This window comes from Rhineura floridana, chromosome 3 (assembly GCF_030035675.1).
Source record: "Rhineura floridana isolate rRhiFlo1 chromosome 3, rRhiFlo1.hap2, whole genome shotgun sequence".
Lineage (NCBI taxonomy): Eukaryota > Metazoa > Chordata > Lepidosauria > Squamata > Rhineuridae > Rhineura > Rhineura floridana.
In genome coordinates, this window is record NC_084482.1 from 143,451,502 (window position 1) to 143,475,294 (window position 23,793).

The 23,793-nt window shown below is 40.7% G+C and overlaps 1 protein-coding gene across 8 annotated transcripts in view; it reads right to left on the bottom strand.

Moving 5' to 3' along the window:
- Nucleotides 1-23,793, bottom strand: part of WNK2 (WNK lysine deficient protein kinase 2) — a 225,428-nt gene that overhangs the window by 39,080 nt on the left and 162,555 nt on the right. For all 8 annotated transcript variants that reach the window (XM_061618185.1, XM_061618184.1, XM_061618182.1 and 5 more), the window contains 5 exons: nucleotides 22,280-23,319; nucleotides 12,858-12,930; nucleotides 7,098-7,153; nucleotides 5,879-6,519; nucleotides 3,215-3,429 (listed from right to left, as the gene is read on the bottom strand). In XM_061618185.1, the coding sequence (XP_061474169.1) occupies nucleotides 3,215-3,429; nucleotides 5,879-6,519; nucleotides 7,098-7,153; nucleotides 12,858-12,930; nucleotides 22,280-23,319 (2,025 nt within the window). The remainder of the gene's footprint in view (nucleotides 1-3,214; nucleotides 3,430-5,878; nucleotides 6,520-7,097; nucleotides 7,154-12,857; nucleotides 12,931-22,279; nucleotides 23,320-23,793) is intronic.

Here is a 23,793-nt window from a genome sequence, read left to right on the forward strand (position 1 = left end):
CAGCTTTTTAGGCTGAAATCCTATAATTTACCTAGAACTAAGCCCCACTGAACTCAATGGGACTTATTTCTAAGTAGACTTGTATAGGATTGTTTTGTACACAGAGGATTTAAGGAGATTTGGCTGTTAATTCAGAAAGGGATACCAGGATCGAAAGAGCTGCTTTAGGTGATGGCAAAGGTTTTGTAGGGGTTTTGAACAGCAGATTCTCTTGCCATATTTATTTATTTAATTATTTGATATATATCCCCCCCTTTCTCCCAGCAGGAGCCAAGGGCGGCAAACAAAAGCACTAAGAATATTTTAAAACATCATAAAAACAAACTTTGAAATACGTTAAAACAAAACATCTTTAAAAACATTTTTTTTAAAAAGCTTTCAAGACATCTTTAAAAAAAGGTTAAAAATATATTGTTTTTAAAAAAGGTTTAAAAACATATTTAAAAGCAAATTAGTTTTTTAAAAAACGGTGTTTTATAGCTTGGAGCATGCATGCATTTTAAGAAATACAAGATGAAACCCCTAGTGGGCACACAAAACAGTACTGATGTGGTTGTTTGGATTCTTTTAAGATTTATAAGAGTTGAAAGAGTTACTTGCAGCCTGATCCTATGCATGAGAGTAAGTAAAAAAAAGTAAAAGTAAGTTCAATGGCATTTACTCTCAAGTAGGTATATATAGTCTTAGTCCATCCATAGTCTGGGCAGAAGGCCCCCTCCCATCTTAAACCCATTCTCATAGATACTCATCTGGCCTTTCCTTAAAAAGATATCCAAGAAAGGAGAGACCATAACTTCCCTGGATAAGCTTGTTTCATTTCCCAACGTCTATGAACGAATAACTCTACAAGCAAGAAAAACTAGATAAAAGGCAGAGATAAATTGCACTCTTTGTACAATATGAGAGAAATATAATCATAACAGCTCTCCAATATTGCTCACCTTGCAGGGAGGAAAAGCAAACAGAAGGAAATCATTTCAGAAAAACAGTGCAAAATGGAGCAACGTTATCAGATGGAATGGCTGAGTCTCTAGATACTGAGGATGGATCTCATACACAAACACAAAGCAAAACTAATATTTTTCTCTTTCCAGTAACAACAGTGTCCTTCAATGTTTTAAGTATAAATTAAAGGAGAATGAGAATTTAGAATATGGATTTAATATAAATACCACAGTCTTGTGGAATAAGATAAGGGGAGAAAGATGGTTCTCACCCATCAACCTTTATGCAGTAAGTAGGCATAGAAGGAAGCTGTTAGAAAATATGACAAGCATTTTCCCCAAAGGATTTAATTTAAAACTACAGACACTGCTTTGGAGACATATGGGATAGAAGCTTGATAAAGTAACAGAAGGATGAACGCTATATAATTCAGTAGACTCAGTGCTTTTTTAATTATTATTATTACCTTTTTTCTGTCATGGGATGATCTAATTGATTATCCACTGACAGAAGGCACAGGCTTGTGGGCTGTCATGCTGCCCCAATCTGTTATGCAAAAAAAAAAAAACCCCTAGGGAAGCAAGTTTCAAATACAAAAGACCTGCACTTAGTATGGAAAAATGCTACAGCATTCTCTACGCAAAGATTGTGGGGAAGAGGCACCACATCACATCTGCTACAGCAAAGACTGGGAGAAGGGAGAGATTCCTGGAGGCAGGGAAGAGGCAGCACATTCTGTTTCATGGGCAAGCAAGGCTTAGGGCTTTTTCTTTTTTTTTCCAGGACATGTATAGGACATGCGAGACAAGAGTGAATGGTAGGAACAGGGCATATATAAACCAATTTCTTGCCCAAAACATTGGCCAGGAATGGACAGACAGGTGGAAATTACATGTTCAATATCCCCATTACAGTCTGAGGCTAACATACAGAGCTAATTAAACAACTGGAAAAAAACCAACTAGAATAAACAAAAAGCCACAAAATCATGAACCAGTCAGCAGGATTGTAAATTTTATCTTTGAGAAGTAGTTTGGCAAACACAACTAATATTAAATTTGTTGTTGTTATGTGCCTTCAAGTCAATTACGACTTAGGGCGACCCTATGAATCAGCAACATCCAATAGCATCTGTCATGAACCAGCATGTTCACATCTTGTAAGTTCAGGTCTATGGCTTCCTTTATGGAATCAATCCATCTCTTGTTTGGCCTTCCTCTTTTTCTACTCCCTTCTGTTTTTCCCAGCATTATTCTCTTTTCTAGTGAATCATGTCTTCTCATTATGTGTCCAAAGTATGACAACTTCAGTTTCATCATTTTAGCTTCTAGTGACAGTTCTGGTTTAATTTGTTCTAACACCCAATTATTTGTCTTTTTTGCAGTCCATGATATGCGCAAAGCTCTTCTCCAACACATTTCAAATGAGATGATTTTTCTCTTACCCGCTTTTTTCACTGTCCAACTTTCACATCCATACATAGAGATCGGAAATACCATGGTCTGAATCATCATGTTCAGTGATACATCTTTGCATTTGAGGACCTTTTCTAGTTCTCTCACAGCTGCCCTCTGATTACTTGACTATTGTCTCCATTTTGGTTAATGACTGTGCCAAGGTATTGATAATCCTTGACACGTTGACTAATATTAAATACTGACTATAAAAATGGCTGCATGTGGAGGAACTTGCCTCAGCATGTGCTGGGACATTACCAGGAACAAGAGGTGCACATGGGTCTCCCATTCCCAGTTATGGCCTGGGGTGCTGCAGTCTATGTACCAAGGTGAAGAAAGACAGGAACAGAAATCTGTTGAGCCAGGTGGCTGTAACAATTCTGGGATGGATCATGGCCAAATGAATAAATTGTAAACAGGCAGAAAAACGCTGTTTCCAATCAAGACAAAGGCTTATAACTTGAAACAAGGTTTTACAAATGTTTCACCATGCTGTTGCTGTGGTGGTCCTTAATGCTTCAATGCTGGATTTATTTGTTAATTTATGCAATAGAAAAATGTGCTAAAGGCAAATCTAAATCTATCTTAACAGGCCTTCCTTTCATCTTTGGTCAAATAATGCAAGTGTAATAAATTCTCCCTTTGAAAACAATCCACAATTTGAAGACTTGAGTCACTCTGGTAGAACAATGTGAATCTAAACTTACACAGATGTTTTTCAGTACTTAGTATGTGCACTTCAGAAACATGTGATAGCAAAAGGACAGCACTGGTGAAGTTACTTATAGGACTTTTCTATCTGCTGAACGTACTTGTGGTGGGTGTTGTTGTTTTGAGCTGTTGAATGACAGGGTTTAATAATTTTCCGGTTTTTAATTTGTTCTTGCTGGTTCTTCTTCGGCGGCCACTTGGTGGGGCAGAATGAAGGAACCCAACATTTGGTGGTAAAGGTTTTCCTAGCCGAATGTACAATGTCTCTATTTCTTTCTTCTGCTTAGTCTGCAGCTCAGCAATTTCTTTCATGTGCCTGAAGAATAAAAACAGGTTCTTATGTGTCATATTCAAAGTACTGCTTATAATGTGCATGTGTGTGTATGCCTAATATATAATGTGCATTGTGTGTGTATGCCTAATATATAATTTGTACATACTATTCACATCATAATCACAGACAATCTTTTTTACCTACATGGCATCAAATATATTCCAAACTGTGAGTTAAGCAAATTTTCCAATAGAAAACTAGTTGTATGGTACTACACGGCACACAAAAGACTCCTCAGTAGAAAGAGAAGAGGAGGGATGACCATGAAGGCTATTAAAAGTTAAGGATGAAAAGCTTTTGCAGGATGCAAGAGTGGACAGGAAGCCAGTGTAGGCTTTTAAAAACCAGTGTCATGTGATAACACCAGTGAAAAAGGTGAATTATTCAGACAGCAGGGTGGTGAATAGAGGTGAGAGAACCAAAGTAAGACAACAGAAGAAATTACCAGGGTGTTGATCTCTTCCCCCCCCCCCCAAGGGGACAGAAAGGAAGAACCATAGTTTTGTAATGCTGAAAAGGAGAATCAACATGATTTAGCAGTGGAGCAAATATGGGGAGGGCAAAAGAGGGAGGGAAGTCTAAGAGAAAGCCAAGGCAACATTTCTGTTCAATAGGACGGATGGTGATATCGTCAACAGCTAAGGAGAGTGAATAGGGACTGGGAAGAGAAATATGAGAAACTTGGTCTGAGATCTATACTCAGCTTGAGACTACAATAAACTATTCAGTGGAAATATTAGACACACTCTTGGACATGTAGGATTTGATAGGAGAAAGTTCTGCGTCAGAAAGGGCAAAAGCTGGGCAGAAGTGGCTGACATGGGGCGGTATCACAGACACCAGCATTGTAGCCACATACCTGGATGGTGAGGAAGACAGGGCAGGTGCCCAGCAGAGTCAATCTGGTGGTCTCACTTATGCACCTCGACAGCCCTGACCTGTCCAGCTACCAGCAGTGACACCAGTGTTGGGAAGGCAGCCCCGAAGCACTGGCTCACCTGCTCCTGAAGCTGGTTGTAAACTTCTGGGGTAGACCTGGGTGACATTAATGTGTAGGTGCTACAGGATGTGATAAGGCCAACCAGTGACAGTATGTGGAGGGAGAATATCAGGAGATCAAGGATAAAGTCTAGAGGAACCACACAAGAGTGAGGGAATGTAGAGGAAGAGTTTCCCCACATGGAAACCATGAAGAAACAATAAAGAGGAAGAAAGATAACTAACTTAAGAACAGGATCACCAAGAGACCTAGGGCAAAAAGGGAGTTAAGCAAGAGATGAAAGGCAGCATAAAGGTCAAGAAATAATGAGGACTGAACAGAGATCTTTGGATTTTGCAGTGAGGTGATAGATAATTGGTAATTTGGTGGGGATAGAATTAGTGACGTGTTGAGGGTCGCTAGATTGCTACCCTGGGTTCCTTTGGGAGGGTGGGATAGAAATTTAATAAATAAATATAAGTTGGCCAATGGCAGAAAAGAAAATTAAGACAGCTGGAGTATGCAACATACCCTAGGGAGTTAGAGATAAAGGAAGGACAATGGTGGGGAGATGGCTATGAGGAGTTCAAGGTGGATATAATCAAGGTTCACGCATGGAGTTAGATGAGAATAACAGAATAATTAGAGAAAGAGGAATGGTCTGAGGAGGGGGGCTGTAAGTGTGTGCTCTATTAATGGAAATAAAAGCTTTGTTTTAATAATCTATCAAGTTTGAATATAGGCAAACATTTCAGATAAGAAAACCAAGTCATTCACTTTTACACACCAAACAGCAGAATGACTATGTCTCTTAATGAAAAACAAAAGTAGCAAAAAATAACTCTGAGTGAACGAACTAAATGATAAAAGACAGCAGCTATCATATCTATATCAAATACAGTCTTAACTCTACTACATATAATGCAGAGTGTACTAGTCCATTCCCACATCCTGATTTGAGTGAATATTTGTCTAGTTATGCCAGACACAGTATAATACATTGCAGTGTACTCTGAATATTTAAAGTATTTGGTCAAGATGACATTCTTGCTTATCCTCAGATGTTCTGATACAGGCCTAGGTCTCCCTGTGACTGGGCTGTACCACTTTAGACTACATGTGAAGGTCACATGACAATTCTATCTTCATACAAAAACATTCCTTGCATAGGAAAAACCAAGACATTATGGAGAAGGTGAGGTAAGCTGTTACCATTATATGATCCTTCACCTTCCATCTTACCTGGTGCAGGTCAGACACAGAATTGCCACTTCAGTAGAACTACGCCATAGAAAGAACATTTATATACTTGGAATATCTAGTTCCTGCAACTTGTAGGCATAAAGGGGTGATGGTGAAAACAATTAAATGCTGTAAAAATATAGCTCAGGATGTGGCCTAAGATAAATGCACAAAAAACCCTCAGCACATTCTGACAGAAATGAAACATACTTTTCTCTCAGGTTCTGCAATTCTTTCTTCATGTCTGCATCTTCAAATTCTGAGTCATTGTCACTGCTCACATATGATGACTGTGAGTGATAAGAAGTTATGTTGATAGTTGGGATTTTTGATCCATGACCATTAGGGGAATCTAGGCCTTGTGAACTTGACTTTCCAGACTTTTGCAGAAAAGATGAGGTCTTTTTCACATAATCATTTCCTGCACTACTGCTCTGTGGTGATAGTGGAGCTGCAGCTGGTTTTCTCTGAAGAGATTCATCGCCAGAATCACTAGAATCATGACCACAAAGTACATCAATAGAGGATGCTGTCTGCACACGCCGTAAAGATGTCTTTGTATCAGGGCTAGAAGGTTGATCGTCCAGATAAACATCTGCTGGTGCAGAGTACCTCAAGGAATGCACAGATGGTAAAGTTAACTCATCCTGTGTGCTGATAACTGAAAACCTGCCAATAGTTTTTGCTGGTGTACTCTTATGTGTTTCAGCTTGTTTCCCACTAAAAGTGGAGTCCACAGAGTCATCTCTCTGAGATCTATTTTTCTCTTCAAGCAATGTTGCAGCATTTTCCTTTTCACTCCTCTTAGAAGCATCTTTCTGCTCAGCTACGTTTGATGATGAAGGAGCAACCTGAAATAACATATAAGAAAAATTGTCTAGTTGGAGAATATGGATTGTCTCCAGTGCTTCTATTCACCTTGTGCAACAGACTTCCACTTAAGCAACAGAACTGCCCTTTCCTCTCCTCCCCCTTGCAGCCCCCTGCACACCCTCAAAATCTGCTCCAAAGGCAAGGGGATGCTTTAGGGAATATTTTGGGGGCATGCATGGGAGGAAAGAAAGGGAAGTCCTCTTGGGTGAGCGGCACGCCACTCATGCAGCATTGGATAGAACCCTAAGTCACTAGCTCAGAAAACAATTGTCCATATAGGAATTGGCACCGGCCTTCATTAGTTTCAGTTACTACACAGAAACATAGGAAGCTGCTTTATACTCAGTCAGACCATTGGCCCATCCACTGACTGGCAGTGACTCAGGATGTCAGGCAGGAGTCTTTTCTAACCCTATCTGGAGATGCCGGGGATTGAATCTGGGATCTTCTGCATGCAAATCAGATGTTCTATCTCTGATCTACAGCCCTTGATTGAGAATGAAATAAAAACGTAGAATGAAAAACAATACATCAGTAAGTTGTAAGTTCACTATACCTGAGGAAGTCCTGATGGAGTGGCAACAGAAGCTAAAGTAACGATTGCAGCTTGACCTGTTTAATACATTGAAAACAAAAATGCACACACAAATGGATAGGTAGATTTTTAATGTAATTTATTATTATACTGCACATTTTTATATAATGAATTTTTATTTAATTATTTTATTTATTAATTTATTTATTATTTGATTTACATCCCATCCTTCCTCCCAGCAGCAGCCCAGGGCGGCAAAATGGTATTTAATGGTATCATAGATTCTGTACAGGGCTGAAATCCTGGTGTCAATGGCAACAGCAATGTGCAGGATTACAGCTCAAATCTACAGAATGTAATGTAAATTAATGATGGCAGATGCAACATACATGTTGTGAATAATGATACAAATTCAGTGCAATGAACTGGACATTTCCACATTTCTCTGTAAAATGTAATGAAAAATATTAAGAAGGCTTGAATGGAAAGAATTGGATGTTTATCTGAACACAGTGGGCCAACTCTGACAAGCCTATTTTGTCTTTATTTATAAAATTATTTGCCCCCTATCAAGAGCCAGTGTGGTGTAGTGGTTAAGGTGTTGGACTACAACCTGGGAGACCAGGGTTCAAATCCCCACACAGCCATGAAGCTCACTGGGTGACCTTGGGCCAGTCACTGCCTCTCAGCCTCAGACGGAGGCAATGGTAAACCCCCTCTAAATACCGCTTACCACAAAAACCCTATTCATGGGGTTGCCATAAGTCGGGATCGACTTGAAGGCAGTCCATTTCCATTTCCATTTCCTCTTTTGGCCCTTAACAGGGCTCCCAGGGCAGGTCTATTGGATAAATGTGATGAAAGAATGTGATCACAGCTGCCTGCCCCATCCACCGTTGAATGCAAGATAAGTCTTGGGGCTTAATGGGCATCCATCTGTGGTTGTCTCATTTGCACTAGAGCCTACACACAAAAACATCCAACATGTGTAAGCTTGAATTCCATGCTTGATTCCTAGATAATTATATGTAAATAATGATCTAGTGATCTGTGGCTATTTGTTCTGGGTTTTCATGCATGAACCTTATGCAAACAAGGCACCCATATGTGGCCTGAAGGAAGGAACTGTGCTCATGGTGGGTGTGGTTAACACATGTAACTCTTCAGATTTCTCAGTCCAAGACAAATTACTTTCAGTGTTACATACCCAACTGTAGTTTTAAAGAAAGAGAATAGACTGGCGTTGCACACAACCAGAAATTGTTGTTGTTATGTGCCTTCAAGTCGATTACGACTTATGGTGACCTTGTGAATCAGTGACCTCCAATAGCAACAATAGGAAGTACTGATAAGGAAATATATGCATTCACATTTCCACCTTTTTGCATTTCTACTGTAGTGTCCAATTCATGAGGGTTATGCAGTTCACAGATCGTCATACTGTCTGCACATTCTGCGCCCCCCCCCTCCATGAGGAGTGTTTAGAAGGGTCAGAGGCTTACTGCACACACATGTTGTGTAACTTGGCAATTGGACAGCTCAAGGAGAGACCCTTTAAAGGGGTCTAAGAGTTTATCAGAATCTGTCCATGCATCTTAAACACTTTCTTTCCTATAACAGTTTGAAACTAGTATTTTGAGGCAGGAGTGAAGGTGGGCTGGTAGAGAATTTGCTGGATCCTAGAACGGTCCAGCCAAGAGCAAAAAAACTGGGAATAGACTGCCCCTCCATCTTCTGCCTTGGCCGCTGCAAGTAACAGAGCTTCAGATGTGGCAGTATCTCTGTCACTTAGTTTCCTTTGTTGTTCCCAGGAGGAAGTTAGGACTGCTTTGCCTATGTTCTAGATTTTTTTAATTTACAGATAAGGTGCAATATGTAGGATTTAGGCACATTAAGAAAAATCACTGAGGAGTTTTTCCATAAAAAAAGCTAATGGAGTTGGTTCTGTAAAGCTTCTGTCTTAGAATAATCTGCAGAGTCACAGAAAAAACAATTTAGGAAGTGGAAATCTCTCACTGTGGAGGGATCACCATTACTGTCACTTGAAAATGCATCATTCTTTCAAAACTGATGGGCCCCAATTGAGAGTGACATAGTTGTCTGTAAATGGTTAGCAGTGAGCCTAATGCAACTGGGCAGCTAAATTGTGACTTGGGAAAACTGCCTGAGCAGTTGTTCTTCAGTTAATGAACTTTCCCATATTTATAATTCAGATTATGACTCCTGAACTCAGCTGAAATGACAATAGAAAAATGCATTTTTTTTCACTTCTCAGCCTTTTGGCTAAGATCAAGTGTATTTTCCAATTGCTTGAGATATTGCATGATGATGTATGCCTCAACCTCTTTCAGATTCTTAGGTTTAAGATTCTTTAGTGGTATTAAAAATATTTAAAAGACATACAATATCTTGTAAAAACAACCAACATGAATTTTCATTAAAAGCTATTAATAGAGTAAAGCTAAAGAAGAACAACAAAGCATTCATAATGCCAAAATACAATTTAAATAACATCCCAGAAGAATATAAAGATCAAATAAGGAACAGATTTGAGGCTTTAAACTTAGTTGACAGAGAACCAGAAGATCTATGGACTGAAGTCAGAGACATGATCAGGGAAGAATGCAAAAAGACAATACCTCCAGTTAAAAGGAGAGAAAGACCTCAATGGATGACTGAAAAAACTCTTAAAATGGTTAAAGAGAGAAGGAAAGCAAAAGCAAAAGATGATAGAAACATGGTCAGAACCCTAAATGCAACAATACAGCAACTAGTATGTAGACACAAAGAAAACTATTACAATCGTTATTGTACAGAAATAGAAGAGGACAACAAAAAGGGAAGTACAAGAGCCCTATTCCAAAAGATTAGAGAAATGAAAGGGAAATTTAAACCAAGAGTAGGGATGTTGAATCAACAGGGGAACACACTGACTGACCAAGATGAAATAAAAGGAAGATGGAAGCAATACACTGAAGAACTCTATAAAAAAGATGCAAGGATGACAGATTCATTCACGGAGGAACCATATGATGAAGAACCAGAAATTTTAGAATGTGAGGTAAAAGCTGCTCTTAAAATACTTGGAAGAAACAAATCACCAGGAACAGATGGCATACCAATAGAGTTGCTACAAGCTACTGAGACGGAATATGTCCAAATTTTGACAAAAATTTGTAAAGAAATATGGAAAACTAAACAATGGCCCACAGACCGGAAGAGTTCAATATATGTCCCAATTCCAAGAAAGGGGATCCCAGGAAATGCAGTAATTATCGAACTATTGCCTTAATATCCCATGCAAGTAAAGTGATGGTCAAGATTCTACAACAAAGGCTCTTACTATATATGGAGTGAGAAATGCCAGACGTCCAAGCTGGATTTAGAAAGGGAAGAGGCACCAGAGATCATATTGCAAACATACGTTGCATAATGGAACGGAGCAAGGAATTTCAGAAGAAAATCGCCCTGTGCTTTATAGATTACAGCAAAGCCTTTGACTGTGTAGATCATGAAAAACAATGGAATGCTTTAAAAGAAATGGGGGTGCTACAGCATCTGATTGTCCTGATGCGCAACCTATACACTGCACAAGAGGCTACTGTAAGGACAGAATATGGAGAAACCGATTGGTTCCCCATTGGAAAGGGTGTGAGACAGGGGTGTATTTTATCACCCTATTTATTTAATCTGTACGCAGAACATATCATACGGAAAGCGGGATTGGACCAAGATGGAGGTGTGAAAATTGGAGGGAGAAATATCAATAATTTAAGATATGCAGACGATACCATACTATTAACAGAAACCAGTAATGATTAGAAAAGAATGCTGATGAAAGTTAAAGAGGAAAGCACAAAAGCAGGACTACAGCTGAATGTCAAGAAGACTAAAGTAATGACAACAGAAGATTTATGTAACTTTACAGTTGACAATGAGGACATTGAACTTGTCAAGGATTATTAATACCTTGGCACAGTCATTAACCAAAATGGAGACAATAGTCAAGAAATCAGAAGAAGGCTAGGACTGGGGAGGGCAGCTATGAGAGAACTAGAAAAGGTCCTCAAATGCAAAGATGTATCACTGAACACCAAAGTCAGGATTATTCAGACCATGGTATTCCCGATTTCTATGTATGGATGTGAATGTTGGACAGTGAAAAAAGCGGGTAAGAGAAAAATCAACTCGTTTGAAATGTGGTGTTGGAGGAGAGCTTTGCGCATACCATGGACTGCGAAAAAGACCAATAATTGGGTATTAGAACAAATTAAACCAGAACTGTCACTAGAAGCTAAAATGATGAAACTGAGATTATCATACTTTGGACACATCACGAGAAGACCTGATTCACTAGAAAATGCAATAATGCTTGGAAAAACAGAAGGGAGTAGAAAAAGTGGAAGGCTAAACAAGAGATGGATTGATTCCATAAAGGAAGCCATAGACCTGAATTTACAAGATCTGAACAGGGTGGTTCATGACAGATGCTCTTGGAGGTCACTGATTCATAGGGTCGCCATAAGTCGTAATCGACTTGAAGGCACATAACAACAACAACAATTTTGGGGGGAGGCAGTGCTTAGTATATTTGGCAATACTTCCCCCTACTTTCTGTCTGTGAGTGGTGGAAGAGCAAGGCTGCACCTCACCACCCTTCCTACCAGATTATACAGCTACGAGAGTGGCTGTACACTATAGTCAGCATGGATTTTTCGCATACCGCAATGTTAATTGAAAATACCTCCCATGCCATTCTGATCCTTCCCATAAACTCATTTCAAAACAAAACCTTACAAAACTTATAGTCCTGAACTCAGAAATGCTTGCTTAACAACCCTTTAAATTTTCATGGTGATACACAAAACAGAGAGAATCGAGAGTTCAAAGAGAGATAAACCAGACCCCTTTTGGACTTTTTTTCTATCAGAGTTCTCATAATCTGTTGAAATTCATTAAAAATCAGCCATCTTCATACAGTACTTGTAATTCTATTCAGAGCGAGTGCCAGGCATGCTGTGGCCCTGGCAGGCGCACATGTCCTATCTACCTACCTACTGAGTGGGCGGATGGGGGCGAGTGAGCGGGCGGGAGGTGAGGGCGGGCGAGTGAGAGGCACATGTTACGAAATTCTTCCAATCTACACAGGAAGTGGATTACACTGTGAAAGACCAACCCAAATGGTGTTTGCATTTTGACAAATTTGTAGGGCAGTACAGTATCTCAGAGAGGAGGTCAGGTCTCCTGCTCCCCTGGTGCATTCACTATAGCTGCCCAATTTCCCTGCTTTGTAAAGTTTAATGGAAATATCTGTTTGCTATACGTACATTTTTAAACCGCAAGGTTTTTTGGCTATTATTGAATCTATGTCAAATTTGAATAGGGCATATGCATGTAAAATGCAATGTATATTGGGCCAAGTCATGTGGTCAAATTAACGTGATCTCACTCCTCCACTAAATGTAGGGGAAAGTATGAACCATACCAAATTAGGTTTAATGTGCCATGTTTTGCATCGTATGTTAACATTTAGGTATATAATCATATATCCTCATGCATAAATAGTAAGCAGTTACACATGAATAAAGGCAAAATATTTAAGTTTCTGCTGTAGCTGCTGAAACTGCAGTAGAAGGGATATTCCCAACTGTACATATTATGACTCCTAGATCTTCTAATGATAATATCTAGAAAACTACCCAAAATTATTGCCCATCCATGATGTTAGTTGCTCCAAAGGATAAGGAAGAACAGACATTAGAGTTATTCATGGCTTGCTACCTGCTCTGATTGTTGACCCATGGCTTATATCTGAAGGCTGGATGCTGGCAGAAGTAACTTCTGATTTTCTCACCTTGAAGTGAAAGGACCAAAATATTAATTAACCTTTCAAAGAGCAAGCTGAAGTTTTAATTTACGTAAATGTATGCAGAGCCACTCAAGCTTATTTCATATTTTATCCTAAAACAAGTATATCTTACACCAGTAACTTACACTAGTAGAAGTTAACACCAAGAGGTTAAAGTCCAATGTTTTAGATATAAGCATTACATAACATGTACAAAGCATTTAGGTGCATACTACAATTGCCAGCAAATTCTGGGGGGATACAGATATGAAATCATCCAAACTCCGAGGATTAAAATTAATCAATAGAATGTCTGTTTCATCTTTGGCTCATCCCTGATAAATAGCTGAGAAATAAGACAGACATTTTATGTGGTTATGGCACCAATGAAGTGACAGACTGCACTACTAGGCTGGTTGCAACCAGGGCTAGTAGTACTTTTACCATAGTTAAAGAATTGTGACAGGGCCGCATAACTGTAAGCTCACTCTCCCTTTTGTGTACATTTCTTTTGATCTACCCTCTGATCCAAACCATGTTTAAAACTATGTTGAAATTGGCCCACAGTTGATCCAAGATATGAATCAACCAATTTTTACCTAGTTAATTTTAGGGATGTGCATTGGGAAAGCATTTTTTCTTTCATTATTCAAGTTTAAACTTCTTTAAATGATTCTTTCTTTGTAAAACTTTCAGTTGTATTTAGTTAATTCAGAAATAGTTCATTCCTTTTCTTCATATTCCAGTTTGTTTTTTAGAGTTCCTAGCCATGGGGAAGCTTGCCGGTGCATTCAGCCAAATGTGCTTACAAGCCCACTTCAGACATTCCTGCTCAATATGGGAACCCAGGGGTGATGTGGGCATACCTAGCATACATGCACCTGTTCCCCCTCCTCGCATGTTCTTCTGCATGCATGAATAGGACTTGAGTCTCTTTCCCTTCCCACTGAGCTTTTCACTTCAGAGAGATGTTGCCTTGATAAGAGATATTTTATCTTGTGTTCCTGAGGAAGGTTGTCATCAATTAAAATACATTTTATTTTTCCACAAATACTATTACTATTGATAAAGGGTGGTCTTCCAACACCAGTCTTTTATTTTATTTTTCTTCCTGGATATTCCTCAATCACAGGAACAATAGAACTGGGACACCTTTTTACCCACAGCTGAGGATGGAAGGGAAAAAAAATACAGGCCGCTATGCTGCCTATGAAGCTTTGAGCAGTCTGCCTATCTAGCTTAGGGACTAGCAAAAGTCTAAAACAAGCCTCTTTCAATCTTTATGGGTGGAGGAACAAGGACAAATAGAAGCAATAGCAGACAGTGTGGAGGGACGACTGTTGAGCCCCAGTTACTCCAAACGCCTCAGAGCAAGTGGGCTGAGGAGGACAAGACTTCCGAGAGCCTTGAGGAAGGGGGGGAGCGTTAGCAACCCTTCAATCTCTCTGGACACTCCCCCGGGTGGCTTAGAGCCTGTTCCACCTGATAGCATATTGCCACCTGCAAGCGCACTGCCAGAGCCGTTGGGGAGAGATTGTGCACGTATACCAACTCCAACCCCCCAGGATGCCGTGCTTGGACCTTCAAATGTTTCCCCGCCAACTCGTTCCCTGCCCCCTGAAGTCAAGCTGGCACCTAGTGAGCCTGTACTGTCCAATGAGCAGGTGGAAGGCTCGCCCCCTTCACCCCGTGCAAGATGACATGAGAAACGGTTCAGTCAGAGGGAGGGTCTTCGAAGGAGTCAGAGATTATGAGCAAAGACTTTTCCTACTTAAGGCGGTGCCCCTTTGATTGGGGTGCTGAATCAATTTACTCCATACACTGCAGAGAATGCTGTGAGCATAGTTTGCATCAGTAGTGAGCTAGTCTAGCCAGACCTATGGTGTAACGGTGACTCTAATAAAGTAAGAATTATTGCCAGACTCGCCTCTGACTCCTGTGTCAAACTCTGGGCAGGACGACGACGCTGCTCATCTGACGTCCCCGCAGCTGAGTTGGTGCTGTGAATGGCAGGAGCGAATGGTTAGGAGGTGGCACTATCAGAGCCAATATGGTGCTTTTGCAGTGCATCTGCAGAGCATCAACCTCCTTGCTGCCTCGCTTCTCCCATTCTCCCTCCCAGTAAGCAGGAGCGACTCTGCTACCAGGAGGCCAGGTGAGCATCACCCACGCCCTCCACGACACTGTCTGCTACTAAACAGAAATTCATATCAGCTCCTGGTCTCTATGAGAATTTAAGTTAGCCTTTGGGAAGAAAAAAAATTATCCAGCAAGAGGATGTTACTCTCTTATTTTTTTAAAAAAGAATTCCTGGCACATAAAGAATACCCCCAATTCTGAAAAGCTTCATTGAGATGTCATGACTACAAGGAATGGATTCTGCAGAGGGACTCTCACTTCACTTGAAGAGGGAATGCGAGGAAAGGATCAGCAGCATATTAAAACTCCACAAAGGCACTCAGTGTACTTGTGGAGGAGAAATAAAGGAGCTCTGAGGAACCTTTTTGATGAGAAAGTGAGTAAAGCATAGACCCCTCCCCCCACTGATAACCAATAGAACAATCTCAGTAATATTCTGTGTTTGACAAAGGTACACATTTTTGCAAGCCATTTCTCATCATTTCATGCTTTTTTGCATGTTATTTTTACTCATGCATTCATTTTTATGCACTTTCCAATAATATATGCATTTTTGTAAATGTTTAGTTGGCGAACTACATCCCAAAATTCTAATAAATGTGAATTTCAAAGGATGGCTGTGTTTTGGTTCTCATATTGTTTCAAAAATTGCAAATTTGATAAATTCTGCTTGAAATGTGAACTGAATCAAAATTCTCACCCATCCCTAAATCCAGCCCATCTTGTAGAAATAGGAAGATACCTTGCATTAAGGTGCTGACAGCAGTCTTGCTCAGCCACAAGACGCGAATTTTCCTGAGATGAAAGCCTTCTATAAGTTTTAGGTTCTGACTTTATAAATCTATTGGGAAGCAGGGAAAGTGGAAGAGACCCAGTAATGACAACCCATAGCCATTAACACTCATCTCTTAATGTCTAAGCAGTAAGACTGAATAATTACTATCGGGAATGCCTCAATGGATTTTGATGAAGAAAATGATCCAGTATCTCTAGAAATGACTAGATCCAATAGATTCAAGAACTCATTTGGTGAAAACTGAGGACCACCTTCTCTGTCTCTGATTCACCTGAGGGTTCTGGTGGTCAAAGATCTGAGAGATCCTGATGTGTTTCTTCTAACTGTTTGAAAGGGATGAGAGAAAGAATGAATAATTGGCAATCCTAAGGAATACCACGGTATAGCCTCTCTCCAATTTCTAAAGGATCCAATCATCGTGCTGGTCCATTCCCAAATACCCATGTATTTTAATATGCACCCATTAAATGGGATTCAGTGGTTCTGGGAAAACAACTTCAATTCTGGATAAAGCAGACTCAGATTTCTTTCAGTTGTGTTGTTGGCTGCAGCCCCTCTTTGATGAGGTGTGCCATTTAGACTTGCTCTCTTGACAACCACAAATATCCTTCAGTTCAGTGATATGGATAGGGATGGAAGGGGTGATGATATTTGGAAGGTGTCCTACGTTGCTTCATGGGGAGCTGGAAGGGCCTTTTTCTTGTCCTTCATTTCAACCAATAAAACTTCGCTATGCACTTTGCTATGCACTTTGTAGAGTCCTTTGCTTCTATGCCAAACTACTTGCCATGGTTGAGATAGTGCCTAATAAGGTATCCAATGCACTGTCTAGTCTGGTATTAATGACTTGGATGAGGAGGTGCAGGCAATGCTTATCAAATTTACAGATGATACAAAATTGGGAGAGATAGCTCATACTCTGGAGGACAGAAACAAAATTCAAAGTGATCATGATAGGCTGGAACAACAGAATAAATTTCAACAGGGATAAGTGCGAAATTCTAGGAAAAAGAAACCAAATGCACAGCTATAAGATGGCGGATACTTGGCTCAGCAATACTACATATGGATCTTGGAAATGTTGTTGATCTCAAGCTGAATATGAGCCAACAGTGCAATGTGGTTGCAAAAAAGGCAAATGCTATTTTAGGCTGCATGAAAAGAAGTATGGTTTACAAATCATGTGAAGTACTAGTTCCCCTCTATTCTGCACTGGTTAAGCATCATTTTGAGTACTGCATCCAGTTCTGGATACCAACTTTAAGAATGATGCAGACAAGCAGGTACAAAGTAGGGCAACAAGGATGACCAGGGGATTGGAAACAAAGCCCTATGAGGAGAGACTGAAAGAACTGGGTATGTTTAGCCTTGAGAAGAGAAGACTGAGGGGAGATATGATAGCACTCTTCAAGTACATGAAAGGTTGTCAAGCAGAGGGTCAGGATCTCTTCTCAATCATCCCAGAGTTCAGGACACAGAATAATGGGCTCAAGTTAAAGGAAGCCAGATTTTGACTGAATATCAGGAAAAACTTCCTAACTGTTAGAGCAGTATGACAATGGAACCAATGACTTAGGGAGGTGGTGGGCTCTCCAACACTGGAGGCATTCAAAAGGCAGCTGGACAGCCACCTGTGGGATATGCTTTAAGTTGGATTCCTGCACTGAGCAAGAGGTTGGACTCGATGGCCTTATAGCTCCTTCCAACTCTACTATTCTGTAATTCTATTATTCTATTGTGGGATCAGTTTCAGCTGCTGAGGCCTGAAAATGTGGACAAGGTATGTGTCTGCTGACTATATGCCTTGTTAACCCTTGCCTGTGCTGGCTTATTTAAACTAGATGGGGGGCTTGACTGGTCCATGGTATATTTGTGTGAGGGGATGCCACACTAAAAAGAGGTGGTGGTGCATCCATTCCTTTAAAAAACCTACCTTAAGCCCAGAGGTTTGTAATACCTACTGCCCGGTTGCAAATGTCCCCTTTTTAGGGAAGACATTTGTGGCTGTATCAGGTTTAGCTCAAGCATTCTTGGAGGAAACTGATTATCTACATTGTACCGGCCCATGGGCAAGCTCAGCAGCTATATCAGCAGAATAGCTGCCTGTAGGCAAGGGCAGCTTGTATTCCCCCCCCCGCCTTAGTTCTCTTTAGAGTTTAGCATTCACCATCTAAGCATACAGGGAGATGGGTCAAGGATGTCCAATGTGAGCTCGGAGCCACCTGGAAGCCTAATCTGGGGTTCCTAACAGGCATTCAGTCTGATGCTCTGCCAAGAGTGATACTGGGAATATGCCTTGTTACTCAGAGAGTGTAGATTCTGGAGCAGTTAATGCCCGGCCAGGCAATTAGAGGCTTTGCTTATCAGCCATTGTTATGCTGTATGATCCTGGGAAAGAGCCCCATCACTGCAGGGCTATGTTGGGAAAGTGGTGACTTAATCCTTTGCAGTAATTAGTTGCTTATTATTGTGCTGTAAATATGTATCCTATAAAAGGGTTCTTGGCTGCCCGGTTTGGTGTTCAGCCTGGTCCATGCCAGTGCGGAGCCTGGCAGCCTGTTCCATTGTATTTACACCTGCGGGTTGAAAGCTACTCAATAAACACTCTCCTTTTAAGTAAACCTGCAGCTGAGTCTGCCTTACTGTTCTCTCTGGTACCTCGGAAATCTGAATGCCCAGGAAGGGGGCATCCATCCATCCATTCCAATCTGGGTTCAGGCCTGGTTTTGGGACAAAATCAGGATTATTCACCTGATTATATCAGGACAGGGACAGTGGAAGTGTGACTCTGCTGATTCTCCTTGATCTCTATGCAGCTTTTGATAACATCCACTATGGTTTGGAGGCACTGTATTGTATTCTCTGTATCATCAGATGAAGCTCTGGTGGTGATGGTGGAATTAAAGTCCTTGTGGAGTGTAATCTTGGCCCTGCAATCATTTTGGCGTGAACGGATCAAATCTGGGTAAAAAGGAAGTACGGCCTTGGATGTGAAAGCAGTCATTGCATCATCCACCTCTGGTACATAAAGAACTGGAGAATACATTATTTTGAAGTTGTAACTGTATGGGATCAATTTGGACCAAATTCGCTCATCATGTACTCTCCTGACTTTGTTGTCAAAAGATACTGGAATAGAAGTGGAAGAACCCTGGGGGTGGGAAACATATGGAAAGGCTATTCCAACTCCTGATGCTGGTAGAGGACTTGGGAGACACTGGAGCAGATGCCAGGAAAGAAGGACCAAGCTGAACTGTGTTGATTGCCATTTCAGGAAGTATTCAGGAGGAAAAAGTTTGCCTTGAAGTTTTGTATGAAAGCTCTCTTCATCATCTGAATGCGTCTCTTCTTCCCTACCAGTGTCTCTACAGCCAGAAGGACAAACAGACAAGAGAGCAGGACCTCTGTCTGAGTCTATTGATGTCAGCAATGCATTCTCAAGAGACCAAGACTGCCTTGCATGTGGACTTGGAACACCATCTTGTGTCTACAGCAGAATTACTCCTCACCCTCCCTCTTGGGTAGGGGTGATATTACAGAGATGACCTGAGGGGGTGTCCTCTATCATAGGGGTCTTCTGTTGACTCACTGACCCCTCAGGTTGCCATTTCTGCCTCAGTGGGTGCAGAGCAGGCTGTTGGGTGTGTTTAAGTTGGATTTCTGCACTGAGCACAGGGGGAGCTGAAAGAATTGGATGTTTGCTTTTCTCATGCTGCCTTGAAGCTCTTGGTTCTGTGTGTGTGGGAGGTGCAGAGCTCCATGAACCTCTGCTTCATACGAAAAGGGAGAGAACAGGGGTTAAGAGGAAGGTCTCTCCTCCCAGAAAAGAACTTTCTTTCCAATCCTAGAAGGTAGGGTCTTATTCTTTGTTGAATGCACCCTATACTTGAGAGATGTTTTAAAACACTCATGAATAATCAATTCTAGTCACCCTGACTAAGGCCTAGGGCAAGTGTGGGGAACTTTGGCCCTCCAGTTGCTGGACCTCAAGTCTCATCATGCATGCTAGCAGGGGCTGATGGGTGTTGTAGTTCAGCAACAACTGGAGGGCCAAAGGGAATGGGTAAAGTAGAAGGAGAGAGGAACTAGGAAAGGGAGTGCATAATCCTGTGATCAGCTGCTGATCACTTACAACAAAGGTTAAAAAATTGGGAGTGTTGTTTGCTCACTGCTTCAGTTCAGTGCACAAGTGCAGACAGAGGGTTGCTTTAAGGGACAGCTCAGGCAGCCACTGGCTGCTCTCACAGGGCAGCATGCACTGGTGCCTCCTGCTAGTATCCTTTAAACAGGCAAAGCAGGCTGCACCTGTCTCCTCACACAGCTCTTTTCTGTGACAGATGGTGGATGCACAAGCTATCCCATGCAGCCATTACTCAGCAGTGACACAGCATACTTGTCTTTATGGCAATATCCATATGCTTTTATCTTAGAATCTTAGAAACAGATCTGCAGTTGTAAAATTTCTAAGTAAAGTCTTTTCACTCAGGAAGACTTACACATATTTTATTCACCAACCTTATCAAGGGAACACAGAAAGGATTCCCGTATGAGCACACAAGTTACACTACATATGATGGGAGTAAGGATGTATTCATACCACCAATATTCAACATGTGTTCACCTCCCAATAGCTGGTTTTGGGGGGCTATTAGGCTTTTGGCAAACCAAGATCCCAACATATACTGAGTTCTTCTGACAACTCAGCTCCATGTGGCTTTCATGAAAAAAGACTTGAGCAACATTGTCTCACAAGAGGCCTGTTCACTAGTTACTTGGTGCCAAATTCTTCCTAGGGTGAGATTAGGAGTAGGTCTCAGACTTGTGCACTCCTCTCCTCACTTTGATCACCAAAGGAAGAAGTTGATAAACAAACTGGGAGATCATGTCTTTATATGAACAGGAGATCTCCCTAAACATGGGAAAGAGAACCCACTAGAAAGGCAAGGTATGTATTGCAGGGTCAAGGTCATCATACGTTCAACTCAATGCAGAATCCTCCATTATACTTGGGTGGAGGGTGGGAGAGCGAGTGAGCAGAAAAATCCTGTCTTGATCTCACTTTCAGCAAAATTCCATACATCAGTTAATCAGCCAGCTGAATGAGAGAAATAAGGCTGTGAATACAGTCTAAATCAGTGGTTCCCATATTATTTCCCCACAGATCACCTAAAAAAGTTGCTGATGGTCTTGATAGGGCACTTAATTATTTTTTTTATTTTTTTCTATTTTTAATTTTTCTTTTTTAATTTTTATCTTTTTTTAAATTAATTTTTATCTTGTGGTTTTTACTATTGTTTTCCCATATATGCACTCATATGTAAATATGTAGGTTTCTCAGTTTGTTTGTATATATACGCTTATGGTATTTTATGTATTTTAAAAACTGTATTTTATGTATTATAACTTACTGTTCTGTCTTGTGTTTTTATTCTGTACAATTTTATTATGTATGTGTGTGATTTTATTGTAAGCTGCCCTGAGTGCCCCACTGTGGGGTAGAAGGGCAGGATAGAAATATTTTAAATAAATAAATAAATAAATAATTTTTTGCCTGTGGTAGCCATTGTAATGCACGGTGCTAGGTACTCTATGATTTTGAATTGTATTTTATTGCTTCTTTTATTGCATCACAATTTGCATTCCATAGAGTTCAAATTGTAGTATAATAAAATGCAATATAAGAAAAAAATAAGCAATAAAATACAACTAAAAATCAATATGAATATTTTATGCAGACATACCATAGACCACCTGAATGTATCTCATGGACCACTGGTAGGCCACGGAACACAGTTTGGGATCCCCTGGTCTAACTTACTTTCATTTTCATGCTGCAATTAACCGTCTAGTTTAAAATACATTTAGTTTAAAATATGACTTAATATCACCAACGTACAGAAAATAAGGGCCAATGGTAACAACACATTAGAACTTATGAATTTTGATAAGGAGCACCAAATTTTTCACTGTCTCTGTAGAAGTTTTAAGTGGAGTAGGAAGCAAGTTTTTTTTTTAAAAAAAGACTTTATATTCTCATAGTACTTAGACCTCAAATGGCCTGAAATAAACAATATGTCCTTCCTAAATAGCAATCTTATTTAGGGTCTCTAAATCATTGATCTCTAATGATTACAACTATGGGCTATTGTCCACAATTGTCATCTTCTTGTTCACTATATTTGATACAGGATATATATTATATACCACAAAAATGATACATTTTAACTGATAGTCATGTATTTTGCTTTGTGAAGCACAGCACAAAGCATAACAAGAGTGTATTAATTTGAAAAAGGGTACTATTGGTTCTTTCATTCTGCATTCTGGTCTAAGAGGCCTATTAGCTGCAGCACTTTTTGCAGAAGTTTGCATGATTTTTGGGTCAATGGCTAAAGGCATCACAGTCACAAGTTGACTTGCCAAAACAGGAGGCATGCTGAGTGCAGGTTGATCCTTGGCTGCCTTAACATCCATGCCAGTTCCAGGAACTTTCAGATCCAATACGAGTGCAGGCAAAGGAGCCAAGTTAAATTCACCATCTCCCTGGTCTATAGGGACAAAGCTGTCTGGTGTAGCTGCTGATGCTGAAGATGTTGGGACATACTCCTGGTAGAGCAAGTTGCGCAGTTTCTCATCCAAACTTTTTATTGTGTTGTCAGCAAAATCAACTCTGGGTGGTCCTTCACCATCTGATTCTACAGCACAAGGTGGCTGAGGTGCACTAACTGCAAGGCCAGTGGATGATACAGGCTGGGATTGAGTTGGCATTATGTGTAGCTGGGATGTAGCTGCTGACGCGTGAGGAGGACTTGAAAGCTGAGGTGCTGCTAGAATCAGAGGATCAGGGACAGCAGACACAGGAAATGTCTGGCCTACAAAAGAATGTGGCATCTGACTAGGCTGGCTGTTGTCTGGCAAACTGGGTATTTGTGTTGGAGGCTGATGTTCCAAAATAGCAGCATCAGAGACAATGGGGAGTGGACAGACTTCTGCTGCCTGTGCTGTAACAGTCTGAGTCAGTTTGGGCAGCCCAGCAGTGCTGTGTTCAGCCTCTGTTTGAGGGATACGAGTATTTTCATCTATCAGTTGGTGTGCCTGCAATGGGAGGTTTAGAGGAAGTCTAGCCTCAACACAGTCTTCAAATGAAGTTGCACTGGGGGCAGGAGTGTCAGGCTGGCTAGGCGCAACAGGCTGTTGTGGAGGGCATTCTGGTTGTCTTGTGTTTTCAGCAACCTGGTCTAAAGCATATGAAACTGTTGCTGGGGGTGTTGCAGTGGATGTTTCTGGCTGGACCTGTGAAAGGGAGGTCGATGCTGCTGCAGAGACTTGTGTCAAAGGAGGAGGAGTTCCTCTCGGGCTCTCAGTGGTGCTCCTTTGACTAGAAAGCTGCTGATACGCTGTGTTTGTGCGTTTGTCTATGACTGTAGAGGTCTGCTGTTTATCATCCGACTGCTCTAGATCTAAAAATAACAAAAAAGAGAACCCTGAATTCAGAGAATGATACTTTCCTTTGTAAAACCTAGGCATTGACACATGGACCTCAAATGGTGATATGCAGCAGAAATATCTGAACAGAAAGATAAAACCCACCACTGCTGAAGCCCCCTCCTAGGCTTAAAGTAGTTTAATAACAGACTGGGGTGTTTCTCTGCACATAAATAAAAAAAAATGGGTGGAATTCATTGCTAGTCCTACTCAAGAGTAGATCCATTAAAGATGAGCAACACAACTATCTTAGGTTCATTAATTTCAGTGGACCTACTCTGAGTAGGACTTAATTGAACACAACCCAATGTTTACATTTTGTTTTACATTTAGAACTGAAATGTGATCCTGCAGACAGGCTATTCTCTTTTACTGTAACAGCTCTATATAGCATTTTTTCTCATGCAAAATGTATTTCCCTTAATTGACTATTAGTAATAATCATGCAT